The sequence below is a fragment of the Monocercomonoides exilis genome (genome assembly GCF_001643675.1).
Source record: "Monocercomonoides exilis strain PA203 chromosome Unknown scaffold68-255432, whole genome shotgun sequence".
Classification (NCBI taxonomy): domain Eukaryota; phylum Preaxostyla; order Oxymonadida; family Polymastigidae; genus Monocercomonoides; species Monocercomonoides exilis.
Genome location: NW_027150613.1, coordinates 223,787 through 245,599, shown reverse-complemented (window position 1 = coordinate 245,599; position 21,813 = coordinate 223,787). Strand labels below are relative to the sequence as shown.

Sequence of the window (21,813 nt, the reverse complement as noted above, 5' to 3'; positions counted from 1 at the left end):
ATTATAAAAAATAGGAGAAAAAGGAGAGGAAAGAAAAGTGAGGGTGAGGTTGAGAGAGAGAGAGGGAAATGGATGGGTTGAGAGAAAGAGAGAGAGGAAAGAGTGGGGAGTCAGAGAGGTTGGGAGAGGCGAGTGCTGCACAGGGGCTGCACAGATGGTGCACAGCGCTGTAGCGCTCATCCCTTCTTACTCGCCTTCACTCTGCGAATGAAGTGTGGGAGAGAGGGGAGTTGGGGAAGAGAGGAGAATGAGGGAGAAAGAGAGGTTAGAAGAGAAAAAAAGAATAAAAAAAAATCGTGTGGGATGAAGGGATGGAGAGAGAAGGATTTGGAGTGCAGGGATGGGGTGCACACCCTATGAGGTAAATTATAAAAAATAGGAGAAAAAGGAGAGGAAAGAAAAGTGAGGGTGAGGTTGAGAGAGAGAGAGGGAAATGGATGGGTTGAGAGAAAGAGAGAGAGGAAAGAGTGGGGAGTCAGAGAGGTTGGGAGAGGCGAGTGCTGCACAGGGGCTGCACAGATGGTGCACAGCGCTGCAGCGCTCATCCCTTCTACTCGCCTTCACTCTGCGAATGAAGTGTGGGAGAGAGGGAGTTGGGGAAGAGAGGAGAATGAGGGAGAAAGAGAGGTTAGAGAGGGAAGAGAAAAAAAGAATAAAAAAAAATCGTGTGGGATGAAGGGATGGAGAGAGAAGGATTTGGAGTGCAGGGATGGGGTGCACACCCTATGAGGTAAATTATAAAAAATAGGAGAAAAAAAGGAGAGGAAAGAAAAGTGAGGGTGAGGTTGAGAGAGAGAGAGGGAAATGGATGGGTTGAGAGAAAGAGAGAGAGGAAAGAGTGGGGAGTCAGAGAGGTTGGGAGAGGCGAGTGCTGCACAGGGGCTGCACAGATGGTGCACAGCGCTGCAGCGCTCATCCTCTTACTCGCCTTCACTCTGCGAATGAAGTGTGGGAGAGAGGGAGTTGGGGAAGAGAGGAGAATGAGGGAGAAAGAGAGGTTAGAGAGGGAAGAGAAAAAAGAATAAAAAAAAATCGTGTGGGATGAAGGGATGGAGAGAGAAGGATTTGGAGTGCAGGGATGGGGTGCACACCCTATGAGGTAAATTATAAAAAATAGGAGAAAAAGGAGAGGAAAGAAAAGTGAGGGTGAGGTTGAGAGAGAGAGAGGGAAATGGATGGGTTGAGAGAAAGAGAGAGAGGAAAGAGTGGGGAGTCAGAGAGGTTGGGAGAGGCGAGTGCTGCACAGGGGCTGCACAGATGGTGCACAGCGCTGCAGCGCTCATCCCTTCTTACTCGCCTTCACTCATGAATGAAGTGTGGGAGAGAGGGGAGTTGGGGAAGAGAGGAGAATGAGGGAGAAAGAGAGGTTAGAGAGGGAAGAGAAAAAGAATAAAAAAATCGTGTGGGATGAAGGGATGGAGAGAGAAGGATTTGGAGTGCAGGGATGGGGTGCACACCCTATGAGGTAAATTATAAAAAATAGGAGAAAAAGGAGAGGAAAGAAAAGTGAGGGTGAGGTTGAGAGAGAGAGAGGGAAATGGATGGGTTGAGAGAAAGAGAGAGAGGAAAGAGTGGGGAGTCAGAGAGGTTGGGAGAGGCGAGTGCTGCACAGGGGCTGCACAGATGGTGCACAGCGCTGTAGCGCTCATCCCTTCTTACTCGCCTTCACTCTGCGAATGAAGTGTGGGAGAGAGGGAGTTGGGGAAGAGAGGAGAATGAGGGAGAAAGAGAGGTTAGAGAGGGAAGAGAAAAAAGAATAAAAAAAAATCGTGTGGGATGAAGGGATGGAGAGAGAAGGATTTGGAGTGCAGGGATGGGGTGCACACCCTATGAGGTAAATTATAAAAATAGGAGAAAAAGGAGAGGAAAGAAAAGTGAGGGTGAGGTTGAGAGAGAGAGAGGGAAATGGATGGGTTGAGAGAAAGAGAGAGAGGAAAGAGTGGGGAGTCAGAGAGGTTGGGAGAGGCGAGTGCTGCACAGGGGCTGCACAGATGGTGCACAGCGCTGTAGCGCTCATCCTCTTACTCGCCTTCACTCCTGCGAATGAAGTGTGGGAGAGAGGGGAGTTGGGGAAGAGAGGAGAATGAGGGAGAAAGAGAGGTTAGAGAGGGAAGAGAAAAAAGAATAAAAAAAATCGTGTGGGATGAAGGGATGGAGAGAGAAGGATTTGAGTGCAGGGATGGGGTGCACACCCTATGAGGTAAATTATAAAAAATAGGAGAAAAAGGAGAGGAAAGAAAAGTGAGGGTGAGGTTGAGAGAGAGAGGGAAATGGATGGGTTGAGAGAAAGAGAGAGGAAAGAGTGGGGAGTCAGAGAGGTTGGGAGAGGCGAGTGCTGCACAGGGGCTGCACAGATGGTGCACAGCGCTGCAGCGCTCATCCCTTCTTACTCGCCTTCACTCTGCGAATGAAGTGTGGGAGAGAGGGGAGTTGGGGAAGAGAGGAGAATGAGGGAGAAAGAGAGGTTAGAGAGGGAAGAGAAAAAAAGAATAAAAAAAATCGTGTGGGATGAAGGGATGGAGAGAGAAGGATTTGGAGTGCAGGGATGGGGTGCACACCCCATGAGGTAAATTATAAAAAATAGGAGAAAAAGGAGAGGAAAGAAAAGTGAGGGTGAGGTTGAGAGAGAGAGAGGGAAATGGATGGGTTGAGAGAAAGAGAGAGAGGAAAGAGTGGGGAGTCAGAGAGGTTGGGAGAGGCGAGTGCTGCACAGGGGCTGCACAGATGGTGCACAGCGCTGCAGCGCTCATCCCTCTTACTCGCCTTCACTCTGCGAATGAAGTGTGGGAGAGAGGGAGTTGGGGAAGAGAGGAGAATGAGGGAGAAAGAGAGGTTAGAGAGGGAAGAGAAAAAGAATAAAAAAATCGTGTGGGATGAAGGGATGGAGAGAGAAGGATTTGGAGTGCAGGGATGGGGTGCACACCCTATGAGGTAAATTATAAAAAATAGGAGAAAAAGGAGAGGAAAGAAAAGTGAGGGTGAGGTTGAGAGAGAGAGAGGGAAATGGATGGGTTGAGAGAAAGAGAGAGAGGAAAGAGTGGGGAGTCAGAGAGGTTGGGAGAGGCGAGTGCTGCACAGGGGCTGCACAGATGGTGCACAGCGCTGTAGCGCTCATCCCTTCTTACTCGCCTTCACCTGCGAATGAAGTGTGGGAGAGAGGGAGTTGGGGAAGAGAGGAGAATGAGGGAGAAAGAGAGGTTAGAGAGGGAAGAGAAAAAAAGAATAAAAAAATCGTGTGGGATGAAGGGATGGAGAGAGAAGGATTTGGAGTGCAGGGATGGGGTGCACACCCTATGAGGTAAATTATAAAAATAGGAGAAAAAGGAGAGGAAAGAAAAGTGAGGGTGAGGTTGAGAGAGAGAGAGGGAAATGGATGGGTTGAGAGAAAGAGAGAGAGGAAAGAGTGGGGAGTCAGAGAGGTTGGGAGAGGCGAGTGCTGCACAGGGGCTGCACAGATGGTGCACAGCGCTGCAGCGCTCATCCCTTCTACTCGCCTTCACTCTGCGAATGAAGTGTGGGAGAGAGGGGAGTTGGGGAAGAGAGGAGAATGAGGGAGAAAGAGAGGTTAGAGAGGGAAGAGAAAAAAGAATAAAAAAAATCGTGTGGGATGAAGGGATGGAGAGAGAAGGATTTGGAGTGCAGGGATGGGGTGCACACCCTATGAGGTAAATTATAAAAAATAGGAGAAAAAGGAGAGGAAAGAAAAGTGAGGGTGAGGTTGAGAGAGAGAGAGGGAAATGGATGGGTTGAGAGAAAGAGAGAGAGGAAAGAGTGGGGAGTCAGAGAGGTTGGGAGAGGCGAGTGCTGCACAGGGGCTGCACAGATGGTGCACAGCGCTGCAGCGCTCATCCCTCTTACTCGCCTTCACTCTGCGAATGAAGTGTGGGAGAGAGGGGAGTTGGGGAAGAGAGGAGAATGAGGGAGAAAGAGAGGTTAGAGAGGGAAGAGAAAAAAAGAATAAAAAAAATCGTGTGGGATGAAGGGATGGAGAGAGAAGGATTTGGAGTGCAGGGATGGGGTGCACACCCTATGAGGTAAATTATAAAAAATAGGAGAAAAAAAGGAGAGGAAAGAAAAGTGAGGGTGAGGTTGAGAGAGAGAGGGAAATGGATGGGTTGAGAGAAAGAGAGAGAGGAAAGAGTGGGGAGTCAGAGAGGTTGGGAGAGGCGAGTGCTGCACAGGGGCTGCACAGATGGTGCACAGCGCTGCAGCGCTCATCCCTTCTACTCGCCTTCACTCTGCGAATGAAGTGTGGGAGAGAGGGGAGTTGGGGAAGAGAGGAGAATGAGGGAGAAAGAGAGGTTAGAGAGGGAAGAGAAAAAAAGAATAAAAAAAATCGTGTGGGATGAAGGGATGGAGAGAGAAGGATTTGGAGTGCAGGGATGGGGTGCACACCCTATGAGGTAAATTATAAAAAATAGGAGAAAAAAAGGAGAGGAAAGAAAAGTGAGGGTGAGGTTGAGAGAGAGAGAGGGAAATGGATGGGTTGAGAGAAAGAGAGAGAGGAAAGAGTGGGGAGTCAGAGAGGTTGGGAGAGGCGAGTGCTGCACAGGGGCTGCACAGATGGTGCACAGCGCTGTAGCGCTCATCCCTTCTTACTCGCCTTCACTCCTGCGAATGAAGTGTGGGAGAGAGGGGAGTTGGGGAAGAGAGGAGAATGAGGGAGAAAGAGAGGTTAGAGAGGGAAGAGAAAAAAGAATAAAAAAAAATCGTGTGGGATGAAGGGATGGAGAGAGAAGGATTTGGAGTGCAGGGATGGGGTGCACACCCTATGAGGTAAATTATAAAAATAGGAGAAAAAGGAGAGGAAAGAAAAGTGAGGGTGAGGTTGAGAGAGAGAGAGGGAAATGGATGGGTTGAGAGAAAGAGAGAGAGGAAAGAGTGGGGAGTCAGAGAGGTTGGGAGAGGCGAGTGCTGCACAGGGGCTGCACAGATGGTGCACAGCGCTGTAGCGCTCATCCCTTCTTACTCGCCTTCACTCCTGCGAATGAAGTGTGGGAGAGAGGGAGTTGGGGAAGAGAGGAGAATGAGGGAGAAAGAGAGGTTAGAGAGGGAAGAGAAAAAAAGAATAAAAAAAAATCGTGTGGGATGAAGGGATGGAGAGAGAAGGATTTGGAGTGCAGGGATGGGGTGCACACCCTATGAGGTAAATTATAAAAAATAGGAGAAAAAGGAGAGGAAAGAAAAGTGAGGGTGAGGTTGAGAGAGAGAGAGGGAAATGGATGGGTTGAGAGAAAGAGAGAGAGGAAAGAGTGGGGAGTCAGAGAGGTTGGGAGAGGCGAGTGCTGCACAGGGGCTGCACAGATGGTGCACAGCGCTGTAGCGCTCATCCTCTACTCGCCTTCACTCTGCGAATGAAGTGTGGGAGAGAGGGAGTTGGGGAAGAGAGGAGAATGAGGGAGAAAGAGAGGTTAGAGAGGGAAGAGAAAAAAGAATAAAAAAAATCGTGTGGGATGAAGGGATGGAGAGAGAAGGATTTGGAGTGCAGGGATGGGGTGCACACCCTATGAGGTAAATTATAAAAAATAGGAGAAAAAAGGAGAGGAAAGAAAAGTGAGGGTGAGGTTGAGAGAGAGAGAGGGAAATGGATGGGTTGAGAGAAAGAGAGAGAGGAAAGAGTGGGGAGTCAGAGAGGTTGGGAGAGGCGAGTGCTGCACAGGGGCTGCACAGATGGTGCACAGCGCTGCAGCGCTCATCCCTCTTACTCGCCTTCACTCTGCGAATGAAGTGTGGGAGAGAGGGGAGTTGGGGAAGAGAGGAGAATGAGGGAGAAAGAGAGGTTAGAGAGGGAAGAGAAAAAAAGAATAAAAAAAATCGTGTGGGATGAAGGGATGGAGAGAGAAGGATTTGGAGTGCAGGGATGGGGTGCACACCCTATGAGGTAAATTATAAAAAATAGGAGAAAAAAGGAGAGGAAAAGAAAAGTGAGGGTGAGGTTGAGAGAGAGAGGGAAATGGATGGGTTGAGAGAAAGAGAGAGAGGAAAGAGTGGGGAGTCAGAGAGGTTGGGAGAGGCGAGTGCTGCACAGGGGCTGCACAGATGGTGCACAGCGCTGCAGCGCTCATCCCTCTTACTCGCCTTCACTCTGCGAATGAAGTGTGGGAGAGAGGGGAGTTGGGGAAGAGAGGAGAATGAGGGAGAAAGAGAGGTTAGAGAGGGAAGAGAAAAAAAGAATAAAAAAAATCGTGTGGGATGAAGGGATGGAGAGAGAAGGATTTGGAGTGCAGGGATGGGGTGCACACCCTATGAGGTAAATTATAAAAAATAGGAGAAAAAAAGGAGAGGAAAGAAAAGTGAGGGTGAGGTTGAGAGAGAGGGAAATGGATGGGTTGAGAGAAAGAGAGAGAGGAAAGAGTGGGGAGTCAGAGAGGTTGGGAGAGGCGAGTGCTGCACAGGGGCTGCACAGATGGTGCACAGCGCTGCAGCGCTCATCCCTTCTTACTCGCCTTCACTCTGCGAATGAAGTGTGGGAGAGAGGGGAGTTGGGGAAGAGAGGAGAATGAGGGAGAAAGAGAGGTTAGAGAGGGAAGAGAAAAAAGAATAAAAAAAATCGTGTGGGATGAAGGGATGGAGAGAGAAGGATTTGGAGTGCAGGGATGGGGTGCACACCCTATGAGGTAAATTATAAAAAATAGGAGAAAAAAAGGAGAGGAAAAGAAAAGTGAGGGTGAGGTTGAGAGAGAGAGAGGGAAATGGATGGGTTGAGAGAAAGAGAGAGAGGAAAGAGTGGGGAGTCAGAGAGGTTGGGAGAGGCGAGTGCTGCACAGGGGCTGCACAGATGGTGCACAGCGCTGTAGCGCTCATCCCTTCTTACTCGCCTTCACTCTGCGAATGAAGTGTGGGAGAGAGGGAGTTGGGGAAGAGAGGAGAATGAGGGAGAAAGAGAGGTTAGAGAGGGAAGAGAAAAAAGAATAAAAAAAATCGTGTGGGATGAAGGGATGGAGAGAGAAGGATTTGGAGTGCAGGGATGGGGTGCACACCCTATGAGGTAAATTATAAAAAATAGGAGAAAAAGGAGAGGAAAGAAAAGTGAGGGTGAGGTTGAGAGAGAGAGAGGGAAATGGATGGGTTGAGAGAAAGAGAGAGAGGAAAGAGTGGGGAGTCAGAGAGGTTGGGAGAGGCGAGTGCTGCACAGGGGCTGCACAGATGGTGCACAGCGCTGTAGCGCTCATCCCTCTACTCGCCTTCACTCTGCGAATGAAGTGTGGGAGAGAGGGAGTTGGGGAAGAGAGGAGAATGAGGGAGAAAGAGAGGTTAGAGAGGGAAGAGAAAAAAAGAATAAAAAAAATCGTGTGGGATGAAGGGATGGAGAGAGAAGGATTTGGAGTGCAGGGATGGGGTGCACACCCTATGAGGTAAATTATAAAAAATAGGAGAAAAAGGAGAGGAAAGAAAAGTGAGGGTGAGGTTGAGAGAGAGAGAGGGAAATGGATGGGTTGAGAGAAAGAGAGAGAGGAAAGAGTGGGGAGTCAGAGAGGTTGGGAGAGGCGAGTGCTGCACAGGGGCTGCACAGATGGTGCACAGCGCTGTAGCGCTCATCCCTCTTACTCGCCTTCACTCTGCGAATGAAGTGTGGGAGAGAGGGAGTTGGGGAAGAGAGGAGAATGAGGGAGAAAGAGAGGTTAGAGAGGGAAGAGAAAAAAAGAATAAAAAAAAATCGTGTGGGATGAAGGGATGGAGAGAGAAGGATTTGGAGTGCAGGGATGGGGTGCACACCCTATGAGGTAAATTATAAAAAAATAGGAGAAAAAGGAGAGGAAAGAAAAGTGAGGGTGAGGTTGAGAGAGAGAGAGGGAAATGGATGGGTTGAGAGAAAGAGAGAGAGGAAAGAGTGGGGAGTCAGAGAGGTTGGGAGAGGCGAGTGCTGCACAGGGGCTGCACAGATGGTGCACAGCGCTGTAGCGCTCATCCCTTCTTACTCGCCTTCACTCTGCGAATGAAGTGTGGGAGAGAGGGAGTTGGGGAAGAGAGGAGAATGAGGGAGAAAGAGAGGTTAGAGAGGGAAGAGAAAAAAGAATAAAAAAAAATCGTGTGGGATGAAGGGATGGAGAGAGAAGGATTTGGAGTGCAGGGATGGGGTGCACACCCTATGAGGTAAATTATAAAAAATAGGAGAAAAAGGAGAGGAAAGAAAAGTGAGGGTGAGGTTGAGAGAGAGAGAGGGAAATGGATGGGTTGAGAGAAAGAGAGAGAGGAAAGAGTGGGGAGTCAGAGAGGTTGGGAGAGGCGAGTGCTGCACAGGGGCTGCACAGATGGTGCACAGCGCTGTAGCGCTCATCCCTTCTTACTCGCCTTCACTCTGCGAATGAAGTGTGGGAGAGAGGGAGTTGGGGAAGAGAGGAGAATGAGGGAGAAAGAGAGGTTAGAGAGGGAAGAGAAAAAAAGAATAAAAAAAAATCGTGTGGGATGAAGGGATGGAGAGAGAAGGATTTGGAGTGCAGGGATGGGGTGCACACCCTATGAGGTAAATTATAAAAAATAGGAGAAAAAGGAGAGGAAAGAAAAGTGAGGGTGAGGTTGAGAGAGAGAGAGGGAAATGGATGGGTTGAGAGAAAGAGAGAGAGGAAAGAGTGGGGAGTCAGAGAGGTTGGGAGAGGCGAGTGCTGCACAGGGGCTGCACAGATGGTGCACAGCGCTGTAGCGCTCATCCCTTCTTACTCGCCTTCACTCTGCGAATGAAGTGTGGGAGAGAGGGGAGTTGGGGAAGAGAGGAGAATGAGGGAGAAAGAGAGGTTAGAGAGGGAAGAGAAAAAAAGAATAAAAAAAAATCGTGTGGGATGAAGGGATGGAGAGAGAAGGATTTGGAGTGCAGGGATGGGGTGCACACCCTATGAGGTAAATTATAAAAAATAGGAGAAAAAAGGAGAGGAAAGAAAAGTGAGGGTGAGGTTGAGAGAGAGAGAGGGAAATGGATGGGTTGAGAGAAAGAGAGAGAGGAAAGAGTGGGGAGTCAGAGAGGTTGGGAGAGGCGAGTGCTGCACAGGGGCTGCACAGATGGTGCACAGCGCTGTAGCGCTCATCCCTTCTTACTCGCCTTCACTCCTGCGAATGAAGTGTGGGAGAGAGGGGAGTTGGGGAAGAGAGGAGAATGAGGGAGAAAGAGAGGTTAGAGAGGGAAGAGAAAAAAAGAATAAAAAAATCGTGTGGGATGAAGGGATGGAGAGAGAAGGATTTGGAGTGCAGGGATGGGGTGCACACCCTATGAGGTAAATTATAAAAAATAGGAGAAAAAAAGGAGAGGAAAGAAAAGTGAGGGTGAGGTTGAGAGAGAGAGAGGGAAATGGATGGGTTGAGAGAAAGAGAGAGAGGAAAGAGTGGGGAGTCAGAGAGGTTGGGAGAGGCGAGTGCTGCACAGGGGCTGCACAGATGGTGCACAGCGCTGTAGCGCTCATCCCTTCTTACTCGCCTTCACTCTGCGAATGAAGTGTGGGAGAGAGGGAGTTGGGGAAGAGAGGAGAATGAGGGAGAAAGAGAGGTTAGAGAGGGAAGAGAAAAAAAGAATAAAAAAAATCGTGTGGGATGAAGGGATGGAGAGAGAAGGATTTGGAGTGCAGGGATGGGGTGCACACCCTATGAGGTAAATTATAAAAAATAGGAGAAAAAAGGAGAGGAAAGAAAAGTGAGGGTGAGGTTGAGAGAGAGAGAGGGAAATGGATGGGTTGAGAGAAAGAGAGAGAGGAAAGAGTGGGGAGTCAGAGAGGTTGGGAGAGGCGAGTGCTGCACAGGGGCTGCACAGATGGTGCACAGCGCTGTAGCGCTCATCCCTTCTACTCGCCTTCACTCCTGCGAATGAAGTGTGGGAGAGAGGGGAGTTGGGGAAGAGAGGAGAATGAGGGAGAAAGAGAGGTTAGAGAGGGAAGAGAAAAAAAGAATAAAAAAATCGTGTGGGATGAAGGGATGGAGAGAGAAGGATTTGGAGTGCAGGGATGGGGTGCACACCCTATGAGGTAAATTATAAAAAATAGGAGAAAAAAGGAGAGGAAAGAAAAGTGAGGGTGAGGTTGAGAGAGAGAGAGGGAAATGGATGGGTTGAGAGAAAGAGAGAGAGGAAAGAGTGGGGAGTCAGAGAGGTTGGGAGAGGCGAGTGCTGCACAGGGGCTGCACAGATGGTGCACAGCGCTGTAGCGCTCATCCCTTCTTACTCGCCTTCACTCTGCGAATGAAGTGTGGGAGAGAGGGGAGTTGGGGAAGAGAGGAGAATGAGGGAGAAAGAGAGGTTAGAGAGGGAAGAGAAAAAAGAATAAAAAAATCGTGTGGGATGAAGGGATGGAGAGAGAAGGATTTGGAGTGCAGGGATGGGGTGCACACCCTATGAGGTAAATTATAAAAAATAGGAGAAAAAAAGGAGAGGAAAAGAAAAGTGAGGGTGAGGTTGAGAGAGAGAGAGGGAAATGGATGGGTTGAGAGAAAGAGAGAGAGGAAAGAGTGGGGAGTCAGAGAGGTTGGGAGAGGCGAGTGCTGCACAGGGGCTGCACAGATGGTGCACAGCGCTGTAGCGCTCATCCCTCTTACTCGCCTTCACTCTGCGAATGAAGTGTGGGAGAGAGGGGAGTTGGGGAAGAGAGGAGAATGAGGGAGAAAGAGAGGTTAGAGAGGGAAGAGAAAAAAAGAATAAAAAAAATCGTGTGGGATGAAGGGATGGAGAGAGAAGGATTTGGAGTGCAGGGATGGGGTGCACACCCTATGAGGTAAATTATAAAAAATAGGAGAAAAAAGGAGAGGAAAGAAAAGTGAGGGTGAGGTTGAGAGAGAGAGAGGGAAATGGATGGGTTGAGAGAAAGAGAGAGAGGAAAGAGTGGGGAGTCAGAGAGGTTGGGAGAGGCGAGTGCTGCACAGGGGCTGCACAGATGGTGCACAGCGCTGCAGCGCTCATCCCTCTTACTCGCCTTCACTCTGCGAATGAAGTGTGGGAGAGAGGGGAGTTGGGGAAGAGAGGAGAATGAGGGAGAAAGAGAGGTTAGAGAGGGAAGAGAAAAAAAGAATAAAAAAATCGTGTGGGATGAAGGGATGGAGAGAGAAGGATTTGGAGTGCAGGGATGGGGTGCACACCCTATGAGGTAAATTATAAAAAATAGGAGAAAAAAAGGAGAGGAAAGAAAAGTGAGGGTGAGGTTGAGAGAGAGAGAGGGAAATGGATGGGTTGAGAGAAAGAGAGAGAGGAAAGAGTGGGGAGTCAGAGAGGTTGGGAGAGGCGAGTGCTGCACAGGGGCTGCACAGATGGTGCACAGCGCTGTAGCGCTCATCCCTTCTACTCGCCTTCACTCTGCGAATGAAGTGTGGGAGAGAGGGGAGTTGGGGAAGAGAGGAGAATGAGGGAGAAAGAGAGGTTAGAGAGGGAAGAGAAAAAAAGAATAAAAAAAAATCGTGTGGGATGAAGGGATGGAGAGAGAAGGATTTGGAGTGCAGGGATGGGGTGCACACCCTATGAGGTAAATTATAAAAAATAGGAGAAAAAAGGAGAGGAAAGAAAAGTGAGGGTGAGGTTGAGAGAGAGAGAGGGAAATGGATGGGTTGAGAGAAAGAGAGAGAGGAAAGAGTGGGGAGTCAGAGAGGTTGGGAGAGGCGAGTGCTGCACAGGGGCTGCACAGATGGTGCACAGCGCTGTAGCGCTCATCCCTTCTTACTCGCCTTCACTCTGCGAATGAAGTGTGGGAGAGAGGGGAGTTGGGGAAGAGAGGAGAATGAGGGAGAAAGAGAGGTTAGAGAGGGAAGAGAAAAAAAGAATAAAAAAATCGTGTGGGATGAAGGGATGGAGAGAGAAGGATTTGGAGTGCAGGGATGGGGTGCACACCCTATGAGGTAAATTATAAAAAATAGGAGAAAAAAGGAGAGGAAAGAAAAGTGAGGGTGAGGTTGAGAGAGAGAGAGGGAAATGGATGGGTTGAGAGAAAGAGAGAGAGGAAAGAGTGGGGAGTCAGAGAGGTTGGGAGAGGCGAGTGCTGCACAGGGGCTGCACAGATGGTGCACAGCGCTGTAGCGCTCATCCCTTCTTACTCGCCTTCACTCCTGCGAATGAAGTGTGGGAGAGAGGGGAGTTGGGGAAGAGAGGAGAATGAGGGAGAAAGAGAGGTTAGAGAGGGAAGAGAAAAAAGAATAAAAAAAAATCGTGTGGGATGAAGGGATGGAGAGAGAAGGATTTGGAGTGCAGGGATGGGGTGCACACCCTATGAGGTAAATTATAAAAAATAGGAGAAAAAAGGAGAGGAAAGAAAAGTGAGGGTGAGGTTGAGAGAGAGAGAGGGAAATGGATGGGTTGAGAGAAAGAGAGAGAGGAAAGAGTGGGGAGTCAGAGAGGTTGGGAGAGGCGAGTGCTGCACAGGGGCTGCACAGATGGTGCACAGCGCTGTAGCGCTCATCCCTTCTACTCGCCTTCACTCTGCGAATGAAGTGTGGGAGAGAGGGGAGTTGGGGAAGAGAGGAGAATGAGGGAGAAAGAGAGGTTAGAGAGGGAAGAGAAAAAAAGAATAAAAAAAATCGTGTGGGATGAAGGGATGGAGAGAGAAGGATTTGGAGTGCAGGGATGGGGTGCACACCCTATGAGGTAAATTATAAAAAATAGGAGAAAAAAGGAGAGGAAAGAAAAGTGAGGGTGAGGTTGAGAGAGAGAGAGGGAAATGGATGGGTTGAGAGAAAGAGAGAGAGGAAAGAGTGGGGAGTCAGAGAGGTTGGGAGAGGCGAGTGCTGCACAGGGGCTGCACAGATGGTGCACAGCGCTGCAGCGCTCATCCCTCTTACTCGCCTTCACTCTGCGAATGAAGTGTGGGAGAGAGGGGAGTTGGGGAAGAGAGGAGAATGAGGGAGAAAGAGAGGTTAGAGAGGGAAGAGAAAAAAAGAATAAAAAAAATCGTGTGGGATGAAGGGATGGAGAGAGAAGGATTTGGAGTGCAGGGATGGGGTGCACACCCTATGAGGTAAATTATAAAAAATAGGAGAAAAAAGGAGAGGAAAGAAAAGTGAGGGTGAGGTTGAGAGAGAGAGAGGGAAATGGATGGGTTGAGAGAAAGAGAGAGAGGAAAGAGTGGGGAGTCAGAGAGGTTGGGAGAGGCGAGTGCTGCACAGGGGCTGCACAGATGGTGCACAGCGCTGCAGCGCTCATCCCTCTTACTCGCCTTCACTCTGCGATTCGAAGTCTCGCCAAAAACGATGCTTCGCATGTTTTTCGCTCGACTTTGTACTCGAGTTCAGGCTCGCAAAACTTTCAATACTTATTTAATGTTTTTATTTTTATCAATTATCATTATTATTTCATATTTATTGCAATTGTGTATTTTTATAATTTTTATTTCTTTATTTTTTCGAATATTTCAATAATGAACTCAAATAATAATGAATTATTAATCAAAGAATGTAATGAACAATATTTGTAGTTAATATTTATCGATAATTAATTATTGTATTTTATTAATTAATTTTTTTCGATATTAGTTTAATTTATTCATAGATACCACAATTTAATTTATGAAAATATCAATTTTCCCTTAAATTGAAATGAAAAATATAACTAAAAAGGGTTGCCATTTTTTTGGTGTTACGAAATTGTGAACATATAGAAATGTTGTCAAGAAATTATGTTAAATTTGTCCCACATCCAAAGTGCACAGCGCAGTTTAATAAATCGATGTCCAGAAGCGTTATGAGCGACAGTGAAGATGGTTCCATATCGAAAACTGTTTTGATCTCATCCAAGCCAAAGTTCAGAACTCCTTTGATGAAGAAGATCTCACAGTTTGAATCAGAGAGCAAAGTCAAAGAAGAAATGCAGAAGCCAATGGAAAGCAAGAAGAAGAAAGAGGTGTTCGTGATAGATTTATCTGAAGATTCAGACATTGAAGGCGATTCGTGTAGCATGGAAACATTGAGTTCTTCTTCATCATCTGAATCGGAATATGCCTTTGACCTGAGAAAGATGCGAAAGATAAAAATTAAAAATCATTCAGGTTGTCGCAAGATTGTTAAGAAAGATGACACAACCGATTTCACTGAAAGCAGTTCTTCGGGTTCGATGGAAAAGTGCAGACAAATTGGAAAGAAGAAACAGAAGAAGTCTAGTTCAATAAAGACTGCGAAATTAAAAGGAAAGACAGAGCAGATAAAGGTGAGTTCTGAAGGTTCATTGATATCAGCATTGTTGAAGCAGAATGTGGAAAACAAGCAGTTTGATCTGAATGAAGGAAAAGAAAGATCATCAATGCATGAAGTTATCACAGAATCAATCAGAATAGATGATAAATTGGAAGTTAAAGGAAAAGATCAAGAGAAACCTTCAAGTTCTCAAAAAGACTCTTGGGAAGAACAGCATCAGGAAGGTTGCAATTCAAAGGAAAACGAAAGTGTTTCAAAAACGAATGAACTGTCGGAACAAGCAATATCTGAAGGTTATGAGAAGTGCATTTGTCCTGTTAGCACACCAATTTCTAATCGTTCTGTCAATGAATTTGATACAATAAAAAAAATAAGATCGATGTCTGAAGATGAATTGAATTCTTTTGAAGAGCCAGGAGCAGTGTATAGCGAGTCAACACTTAAAAAACATGCATGGGTTCAAAAGGTTTATGATGCATTTTGTGAAATGAAAGATATGAATGGATTTCCATTGGATGAGAAGAACATCACATCCTTTCTCCGATTTTGTTACAGAAGTCGCATTTACACCAGAGATACAGTGGAAAATGTCTTTGCTTGTAGCTTAAAACGTATAAATACGGAAATTACTGGACAGAGGTTAACAGAAGAAGTCAGAGATGCAATTTCACTCGTTATAAAGGAAGGGCGAGTGGATAAAGGTGTTAAGCCGAACGGATGTGGAAAAGAACCATGCCTTTTGAAGGACGTGGAAAGAATCGTTGAAAATACAAGTGACTTGCATCCAGACAAAGCTATGGAGGCTTCACTGTGGTTGACAGCAGTTTCCACGGGTGCGAGAGCTGTCACAATGTGCAACGTGCTGTTATCAGACATAGGTGTTATTCTTGATGCAGTGGGGAAAGACACAAAAGTTCTCAAAATGAAGTTTCGAGTAACCAAAGGGAATATCAGGTGGAACCATGATGTCACATTGGAAGGCAATCTTGAAGAGAGGACAAATACGAATGTGTTATATTGGTTGAACGAGCATTTGAAGAAAAGCTTTAAATTGGATCTTCATAATCGAGATTGTTGGGTTCTCACAGAAACGCAAAAGGAACAAAAAATATGGAATTGGAGAAGAGATTCCATGTCAATGCGGTTGAGGCTACGAGCAAGAGCAGCGGGATATCCAATTAACCTTTTTTCGTTCCATTCTTTTAGAAGTGGATTCATGTGTTCGGCTCTTTTAGCAACAGGTTTGGATGCACATTCGCGCGACTCAACTTTCACATTCACAGCTGCAATTGCGGGATGGGTTCCCAATTCTGCTGTGCAGCAAAGATATGCAAAGAATGCAATATCTGCCACAATCGTTTCAAGCAGAATTGGGAATCCAGACGTTGATGGAAAAGAAGTGATAGAAAAAGCATTGTTGGATATTGAAGTTTTCCACAACATCAAGTTAGATAAAAATTGCAATCATAACGTTAGCGATCGTTTTGCAGTGCGGAAGGTTCGGATATATTTCAAAAGCAGGATTGCTGTAAATGGCATAACAGGATCAAATGAAAAAACGACAAAGAAGAAACGATATTATTACAAACAACGTGCATGGAGGTCAGCTATTTGCAGCTATGTCAAGAATGACGCAATGATGGAGAGAAACGCATATGAAATATATTCAAAACATAAAAACTTCAAAAAATCGAGATGTCGACATTCAACAATTTTGAATGGCAGAATGGAAGTTGGATTGAGAAAGATTGCGCAAAGGATTGAAGAGGGAGAAGACGAAAATAAGATAGCGGAGGAGTTGATTGAGTTAGTGGACAAAGAGGAGATGGAAGGGAAAAAGGAAATGAAGCAAATAAAGAGAAAAAAGGTGTATAATTATGACGCAGCACTGCAGAGGGAGAGAGATGAAAATGGAAGGAGAAAGAGATTGAGATGGAGCGAGGAAGAAGATGAGACATTGAAAAGGATGCGGAAGGAAGGAAAGAGTTACTCGGAGATGGCGGAGGAGCTTAGGATTAGATTACCGACAGACTGCAGAGACAGATTGATAAACTTGGGTTTGGTTGAAGGATGGACAACTATGGCAGGGCTGAAGATGAGAACGAGGAAGACATTGATTGAGCATGTCAAAGAAGAAGTTCTGAAGGATGAAAAACAAACTGAGAGTGAGGATAAAGAGAAGGATGAAAAGTAATTACAGAAGGTTCGCACATGCAATGCTGTGCGATAATCACTCAATTTACCTTTTTATTTATTAATTTTCATTTTGACGATCGCAGTTTTTCAAGTTAGATTAATTCTTCATTGACTTTTATTGTTTAATCCAATTTGATATTTGCGCTTTTATTTTCGCATTTAGCGAGTTCACAAGGTTTTATTTGAAATATAAATAATCCAAATTAAATGTAAAATGCACTTTTCTTTATTTTCGCACATTCTTAAAATTGCGCAACTGTGTAAGTTAGATGACACCGTCAGTTGTGATAACGCGCGCACTTTATCAAAATGAATTCGACGAAGTTGAATTCATTTTGACTGTAAACGAAGCCCAATGGGGAGGAGGCTTCGATTACAGGTGCGCGCTGGGGTGGGTGGGAGGACAGCGCGCCAGAGCCTCCCATAATGGGAGATTTTTGTGAAAAATGCACTTTTAAAGGCCACTTTTCTTTGTCAATTTTCTTTTTTTTTGGCTAATTCTTCAAATTTTTTTGAAAAAATTTCCTGTCATAATCGGTAATTTCAATAATTTCAGATAAATAAATTTATCTATGTTTCGTGATAATTGTAATTTCATTGGGTTGATTTGATTTTCATGATTCACATATATGATTTCAATAATTATTATAAATCATATCATTGTTTTATTATCTTTTCCTGATAATTTTAATATATTGAATATTCAATTTGAAATTCATTTGCGATAAAGAAATTAAGTTTGAAAGATTTGAAACATTTACAAACTGATACCAAAGTGATTGATCACTTTTCCTTTTCATTTAAATTTCATTCTTTTGGATAAATGAAAATAAATAGGTTGACTCTTCAAACAAAAATTCGAAAGATATCATGAAAGTTAATTAAGATCGAAGAAAATAAATATGATTGAGCACATTCATGTGAACACATTCATATAATTGACAACCACATGGGTTAATATTCAAGCTATGTTGAACAACATTCATGGATTAAAGCAACAATTTCTTAAATAATAACACTTTGGGATATTAAAATGTAGTCAAATGGGTTCAAATCACGAAATGTTTTTGAAGAAAGTTAAGATAGACTAATGGGAGATCAACATTTTGTCACATGGCCGATCTAACCCTAACCTAACCTAACCCTAACCCTAACCCTAACCCTAACCCTAACCTAACCCTAACCCTTAACCCTAACCCTAACCTAGTCAAATTCATGGATGAAGAAAACATAGAAAACGATTCATCTTCATCTTCCTCTTCTTCTGAACAGTCAGAAGTGAATTCATCACAAGAAAGAGCTGAAAAAGCAGAAATGGACAAAATCATCGAAGGCTTCAAAAGAAAGCATGCACCGCGTATGCCTCTTCCTGTGATCCTTCCGCCACAAGAAGCAACTCTTCAGAATCCATCTTATGTGCCTCGAAGACAAAGACAGAGAAAAAATAATCAAAATACTTCACAAACATCTTTGACTCATTCAATTGCTGGCATTGGCACAGGAACAGGCGCATCTCCTTCTTCATTGCCCAATGAATCTTTTCTTTTTCTTCCTCAGTCATCTCCAGCGGTAACTGACCTCTCTCTCCACCCCAAATCACCTCATCGCTCTGAGATTAAAATGACCTCCGCATAAGGGCAATGCACCCTCTCCTCCTCCGATGCTATCTCAACTGCTGTGCGCAAGTGGCTGCTACTTCTGGCGCTTCCTCCTCTTCTTCTTCCTCCTCTTCTTCCTCGTTGCTTCGCTCTTCTAGAAACAGATTTCTGACAAGCGAAGAGCAGCAGATGAGGAGGATGAGGCAGCAGTTCGGAAGAAGAAGGAAAATACAATATTTTGTTCTCCCTCCCGATGTATTTGAGGCACTGCCGCTGTTTGCAGAGTTTCGGATGGTGGAGCGGTATGCAGAGAATCTGGAGAATAGGAAAAAGTTGAAGGCGATGAAGATGACTGAAAAGAAGAGGATCAAGAAGTGATTTTTGGAGGATTCAATGAACAACCCCAAAGCAGTTGTTTGAAAAGCAAAGATAATCAAACGGAAGCAGAAAAGAATACAAACACAATAGAATCAATGAAAAACGGCAGAAAAGACGAAATCCATTCCAATGAGCCAAAACCAGAGCCTCTTTCATCACAAGTCCAGCAAAAATTGCAGTAACAGAACACAACAACATCACCTTCTCCACAACCTAAACAATACTCTTCAGGAAGAGGCGCCTTTGGAACGATACACTGTACGAGAGGGAAGCGAATGGACGGTGGATGGAGAGGAGTCAAAGGGAGAGCGTTGATTGTGTACAGCCAGGAGATGGAGATGGGGAGAGGAGCTGTTGGTGCATCAACAATACAGCTATCGCCTGTTGTTGGAGGAGGTGGAGTGGGAGGAGGATGAGGAGGAGGGGTGACGTTGGGTGAGAATGGGAATGAAGGATTTGAATAAAGAAGTTACAAAGGCAATGACAGATGAGTTTCAGAATGAGAAAGGGAAAGGGGACGATGAAGAGGCGAAAATCACGTTTGGCTCATTGGAATCTGATGATCAGAGAGAAAAACTGCTTTGGCTGATGAAACAACAGGAGATACAGAAGAAGAAGAAGGAGAAAGAAAAGCGGGAGCGCAGAAAAATGGAGAAAATGGCGAAGAAGATTGAGGAAAAAGACAAAAAGCTGTTTAGCAGCATCCAAGGAATATTATAACCACATCTTGAGACAGGCACTCCGACCAACCAGAAAGAGAACAAAATGGCCAGCGAGGCGCAGCAAGAGGCGAAAGAAAGCCAAACGCCAATTTTGACAAGAGAGCGGAAATAGGACAGCATGCTGAATGATTTAGCGAATTCTGACCTGGAAGATTTGAGCGATGAACTGGATGTGCCCTGCCGTTATGTGCGAATCAAAAGCGAGGAAAATGGGCAATTTGTGTGGAAGTTACAGGAAGTGCCTGTGTATGCGGCAGTCGACGCGAGGCAAACAAGAACGCGGTTGGATTTGATGAGTGCGCTGAAGAGTGTTCTAAAGCAAAGCCGTGCGGAACTGCGAAGAGGAAGCAGATGTGACACACAGAAAGGGAAGGAAATGAGCAGGGAAAGGATCACCGCTGCTGTTTCAGAAGGAGAAAGGGATAAGAACATTCAGTTAGAACAGCGTGCCTGGGAGAAGAGATGAGCTATCGTTCTCAAAATTGGTATCTTTCTCCGCTTTACAGAATTCAATGGAGATGGATTTGATGTTGAAATGCCCTGCCCTTAATTAGGTTGCGCCTTTTGATTCAGCTGCTGATCTAACTGCAAATGAAAATATTTCTCTTCATCCTCTTTCTCATTGCACTTCTTCGCTTGTCAATTTGTTCATGTTTAAAAACACCCAGCAGCAATCTTCTCCTTCTTTCAGAACATCTTTGTTTCCTTACCTCTTGTCTTAAGCTGTTCATCCATCTTCTGCTAATCCTACTGCTTCTGGCTCACTTTCTCAACTCTGTCTTCCTGCTCTATCTCCTGCTCCTTCTCTTTCATTCAACTCCCTTCGAATTTGGAATCAGGCTTCATCTTTCATTCCCATTCAGAAGCACAAAACGTATATTTATTATATCATAGAATGTCTGTATAAATTATGAGACAGCAGAAATGGTTCAATATTAAACCAAGAATGGCCTATCATTCGGTGCACAATTCGTGAAGATTGGATCTGATTTTTTTTTTTTTGGCTTGAAGATTGTTCCGAAAACAGATGGAGCAAGTCAGAAGACGTTATTTGGAAGGATTGAATATGTGGATGATCTTCGAGAGATTGCATAATGTTATGCGCCTTCAGCGATCCGTCGAAGATGAAATGAGGAGAGGAATAGAAATTTGTAAAAATACAAATAATCGAAGGATAATTCTATGAAATAAGTGCGTCTGCAGCGGGCAAAAAAGGTGAAATTGGATTAACAAACGAATGGAAATTTTTGAAGATCTTGCTGATATAATTGAAGAAATCCTTGTCGAAGAGATGAAATAGATGATTCCTTTAAGCAACAGCAGAATTTGCATTTGATGAAGAAGAGAAAATAAATGAGGAATTTTCAAAGAAATATGTTTTATGTGATCCAATGTTAGACTTCTCGAAAGAAAAGTGAAGATATGTTCTCGTATTGAAAAGAAGATGAAAGATTAATGGTTTTTATATTAAATGGAAAATATTCAAAATTAATAAATAGAAGGAATAATAAAGAAATCACTGGAAATGAAAAAGTTCATCATTTCCAGTGATTTTTGTATCAACCTCGCTGAAGGTGAGTGTATGATAAGGAGTAAATGTTGAGCTGAGGAGGGTGAGAGAGGCGTCTGGGAGGAGGGAAACGAAGCCGTTGAGGGCATACTCGATGGTGGCACATGGGGTCTGTAGGGGTCTGCCACAGGCATCTGTATTGGTTCCGTTGCTGGCAACGATTTTGTTCAAAGCGATGAGGAGGAGCCAGCTGTTGAACTCGACTTTATCAAATAATCCACTATATCTGTATACGTTTGACGGATTTGACAAATCAAATTAAAGGAATGGAGATTTGTTGGCTGTGCAAAGACGAAGAAAAAAAAGAAAAATAACAATTAATAATAAATTGGTTTCAATAATTTTGTTTTTTTTTTTTCTTTTTTGTTCTTCTTTTTAATGTTTTCTTTGCAATATTTTGTTTTTCCAGTTTTGAAATTCCTGTTAACCATTTTAAAATAGATTTTTCATTTTTTTTTTTTTGAAAACTTGATCAAAATATTCAATTTCACAAAAAATCGAAATGTATGGTTTTTTTCATATTAATGAATACAACAAATATATATTACAGAAATAAAAGCTTAATACCTGCAAAAAAAATCTATTTTTCTCTTTGATCAAAAATTACCACAATAAAATTTATTTTTTCGATTTTTGATCTTTTTTTATGATTTCAAAAAAAATCACCCATATCACAATTTTTTCATTCAAAATTCCAAACTTGTGATCAAATAGATAACTTTTTCGTTCGAAATGAAAACATCTCTTGTTTTCGTTAAAAATAAAACAATTATCTTAGAAATGGAAATTTATAAGAATGAATGAAGATTTTTAAATTTTGTCTGCACACACAAGATGCAAATGATAATATTGAATCTATACAGATGCAAAAGGGAAAAAAAAATTGTTCCCGGGAAATTCCAGAAGGTTTTGTTCATAATATAATCCATTTTGATTGAGAAATTCCAATTTTGAATGCAAAAATTGTTAATTTGAGTGGAAATATTCTCATTCAGAATTATTTTTTAAGTATAATTTATTGAGAAATTATTATCATATACACCAAAAATTATTCAACATCGAAAAAGTTTAAAACAACATCGAAAGACATTAATCCAACATCGTAAATATTTCATTGAACATCGAAAATGTTTTATTCAAAATCGAAAAAGAAGATAATTTGTTCAGAATTTCAATTCAAGTCAAAACCAAAATATTTTCATTAACACAAATGTTGATAATTACAAATATTTATTTATTGAAAATGTTTTTCTTTCGTTTTTGACTA

The 21,813-nt window shown here is 44.1% G+C and overlaps 6 protein-coding genes across 6 annotated transcripts; all 6 read left to right on the top strand.

The window, feature by feature from the left end:
* Window positions 1-68: 68 nt before the first annotated feature.
* On the top strand, window positions 69-3,302 carry MONOS_18350 (uncharacterized protein; the record flags this gene model as incomplete). The annotated part of the gene is made up of 10 exons (XM_067871363.1): window positions 69-157; window positions 214-296; window positions 380-665; window positions 749-997; window positions 1,316-1,449; window positions 1,852-2,065; window positions 2,219-2,357; window positions 2,414-2,501; window positions 2,585-2,797; window positions 2,950-3,302. 10 exons carry the CDS (start codon window positions 69-71, stop codon window positions 3,300-3,302), a joined length of 1,848 nt encoding a protein of 615 aa, XP_067718984.1.
* A 67-nt stretch (window positions 3,303-3,369) lies between these two features.
* MONOS_18349 (uncharacterized protein) lies at window positions 3,370-7,940 on the top strand (the record flags this gene model as incomplete). The annotated part of the gene is made up of 13 exons (XM_067871361.1): window positions 3,370-3,649; window positions 3,684-3,880; window positions 4,053-4,249; window positions 4,422-4,711; window positions 4,794-5,081; window positions 5,165-5,307; window positions 5,530-5,727; window positions 5,900-6,148; window positions 6,269-6,409; window positions 6,466-6,601; window positions 7,007-7,339; window positions 7,374-7,621; window positions 7,725-7,940. The coding sequence occupies 13 exons, from the start codon at window positions 3,370-3,372 to the stop codon at window positions 7,938-7,940; spliced, it is 2,916 nt and encodes a 971-aa protein (XP_067718983.1).
* Window positions 7,941-13,618: 5,678 nt separating this feature from the next.
* On the top strand, window positions 13,619-16,276 carry MONOS_3458 (uncharacterized protein; the record flags this gene model as incomplete). The annotated part of the gene is made up of 1 exon (XM_067873462.1): window positions 13,619-16,276. One exon carries the CDS (start codon window positions 13,619-13,621, stop codon window positions 16,274-16,276), a length of 2,658 nt encoding a protein of 885 aa, XP_067718982.1.
* Window positions 16,277-17,493: 1,217 nt separating this feature from the next.
* MONOS_3457 (uncharacterized protein) lies at window positions 17,494-17,913 on the top strand (the record flags this gene model as incomplete). Its single annotated transcript, XM_067873461.1, has 1 exon — window positions 17,494-17,913. The coding sequence occupies one exon, from the start codon at window positions 17,494-17,496 to the stop codon at window positions 17,911-17,913; it is 420 nt and encodes a 139-aa protein (XP_067718981.1).
* A 782-nt stretch (window positions 17,914-18,695) lies between these two features.
* On the top strand, window positions 18,696-18,974 carry MONOS_3456 (uncharacterized protein; the record flags this gene model as incomplete). The annotated part of the gene is made up of 1 exon (XM_067873460.1): window positions 18,696-18,974. The coding sequence occupies one exon, from the start codon at window positions 18,696-18,698 to the stop codon at window positions 18,972-18,974; it is 279 nt and encodes a 92-aa protein (XP_067718980.1).
* Window positions 18,975-19,094: 120 nt separating this feature from the next.
* MONOS_3455 (uncharacterized protein) lies at window positions 19,095-19,442 on the top strand (the record flags this gene model as incomplete). The annotated part of the gene is made up of 1 exon (XM_067873459.1): window positions 19,095-19,442. One exon carries the CDS (start codon window positions 19,095-19,097, stop codon window positions 19,440-19,442), a length of 348 nt encoding a protein of 115 aa, XP_067718979.1.
* Between the last annotated feature and the right edge of the window lie 2,371 nt (window positions 19,443-21,813).